Below are 2394 nucleotides of genomic sequence, written 5' to 3' on the forward strand. Positions count from 1 at the left end.
ATATATATATATATATATATATATATAGCCGCCATACCGACGGAGGGAAGCACAAGGGATGCTGCTGGGCTGCCCAAGCCTAGACAGGAGAAGTTAAGATGCCGAGGATTGATTGGAGCCAGGGACCTTCCGGTAAATAAATTCTCGCTCTAACCACTGAGCTATCTCATCCATTTTCTTAGATTCACCGTAACTCAGTGGGCGGGCTGCCCAAGCCTAGACAGGAGAAGTTAAGATGCCGAGATCGGATTGGAGCCAGGGACCTTCCGGTAAATAAATTCTCGCTCTAACCACTGAGCTATCTCATCCATTTTCTTAGATTCACCGTCCGAAACTCAGTGGTGTCGTTCGAAATCTGAAAAGTCCATCAATTGCTGGATCTCAACTGCAAAGTACTTGAGCCTTATGCCAAATTTTGTTACCGAGAGGTTGATTGTTCGCTACACTCCTCCATGTGAATCAGTAACACACTATTTCAGAAACGCTATCAAAAGAACCCGAACGCTTGCTTACACGTCACTTTATATTTTCATCCCCCCAACGCTTTTCAGCCTAGTCTTTGGCATATGGTTATCTGCGCCTACGCCAATGTGCATAGAAAGAGTTATGGTGATCCGGCCCACCACGTCCATTACATATAAAAGTATCTGTTCTGTCCAAGGAAGGAACTCAGTATTTCCTGTCCAGATAAAGCTACCCCCTTCTGTTCCTTCAGCATACCATGAACAATCACCTCGTTTGTGGATCGGACAAGCGGAACTAATGTTCTTCATCTTTTCTGAATGTGATTTCACCAAAATTCTACAGTAGGTGGTCCGCAGCGAGAGACGTCCTAATCAGAGTTCCAAACGTGAACCTTTGAGTATGGTCACTGGGATGGTGGCGTCGGAGTTATCATATCCGCTTACCACGCACAGAGTGGAAGTTCCATCAGAACGCACAACATTCAGCTAGCTGATCAATGTATCAGATTGAGCACAAGTTGTTTCAAATCTACACAAACATATAATTGGCGCAGCATGTTAAGAGAGAGTGAAAGAGAGAGAGGGAGAAAGTGCATTTCACGTGGCTAAAGTTGTTTCAAATCTACACAAACATATAATGGGCGCAGCATGTTAAGAGAGAAAGTGCATTTCACGTGGCTACTTTCAACACCGACCAAAACAGCATTGAAAAAGGACGAAAAAACTTTCGGTAAAGCAAAGGTAACATTCGTGGGAGGGAGGGGCGAATCACCAGTCCATTTGCTGTCATCTTAGGAAGACAACACGATCAAACTCGTAGTAAAAAATGAATCTGAGGACCAAAATAGGGGACTTACCTGAAGAAGAGTAGGTGTGTCGCTGGCGGTGACGAGGCACATCGGATTGTCTTGAATTGCGGTGCGAATACTGTCAAGGTCACTCTGCTCAATGAAACTCCGAAATTTGACCAACAGTCCTTGAGTTACACTGGAAAACGGGGTGGCTTCGACATCTGCTTTGGGAGACTTAAATATTTGAAAAAAACAGTTCAAAAAATGAGGTACTGGAGGATACGCATTTTCATGTGTTGCTTGTTCTATTGGGGTATTAGCAAAAGTCTGAGCTTCGCCGTAATTGTCGAAAATCTTCATCCTCGATCCTTTGATTTGTTTCCATTTCGCTCGGGCTTTGCTGAAATCTACAAAAACTTCCCCGGCACCTTGACCTTTGGGTGAGGCGATTGCACAATACTTCACTAAAAAAAGTTAGAAGAAAAATCCGCAATACCATCGGTGACGCAGTCGAAGAACTCTTCCTGTTGTTCAGAGTCAGGTTCCAAAGCCATGTTATCGGCCGAAAAGGGGTAATTTTTGACCAGATCCTCTCGACAAAGTGCGGGGTAATTTCATTTTTCCACTCACTCAAGAGCACTAACTTTCGACCTTTATAACTCGTACATGCAAGCAAGGCTATTCTGCAAAAGAAGAGGCTGTTTAGAATGCTGCAAGAATCCACTGAAGTACACTAAGCCACGCTCTTAAGTGTTAGAAGTCTGAAACACATGAGGGAGTGTAAAAAGTGACCTATGGTTCCTAGTGACCACTACAGGGGACGCGTTCACTTTCTAAAGACAAATCATCAGTGGTTAGGGCGCGAATTTACTGACCGGAAGGTCCGTGGCTCGAACCCGGCCCCTGCATCTCGACTCTCCCTATCTGAGCTTGGGCGACCTGGCGGTATTCCAGCCCTCGCGCTTCCTTCCGGTGGTATGGCAACTAGGCACCGAAAGGGTTTTGCAACTGAACGATTGTCTTTAACCTCCATATATCTGTGGGTGACACGAGCCAGATGGTGAAACCCTTGGGTAACTCATGAAACTGACACTCATCCCTAATCTGAATAAAGGTATCAGTGCGAGAATACTGGTGTC

At 45.1% G+C, this 2394-nt stretch overlaps 1 protein-coding gene across 1 annotated transcript in view; it reads right to left on the reverse strand.

Annotated features, from left to right (window-relative positions):
• Positions 1–1809, reverse strand: part of T265_09839 (hypothetical protein) — a gene marked incomplete at both ends in the record, with an annotated part of 28524 nt that extends 26715 nt beyond the window's left edge. Inside the window, 2 exons of the mRNA XM_009176025.1 lie at positions 1322–1719; positions 1752–1809. Of these exons, the coding sequence (XP_009174289.1) occupies positions 1322–1719; positions 1752–1809 (456 nt within the window). The remainder of the gene's footprint in view (positions 1–1321; positions 1720–1751) is intronic.
• Positions 1810–2394: the final 585 nt, after the last annotated feature.

Source organism: Opisthorchis viverrini, assembly GCF_000715545.1.
Source record: "Opisthorchis viverrini unplaced genomic scaffold opera_v5_310, whole genome shotgun sequence".
In the NCBI taxonomy this organism is placed as follows: Eukaryota; Metazoa; Platyhelminthes; class Trematoda; order Opisthorchiida; family Opisthorchiidae; genus Opisthorchis; species Opisthorchis viverrini.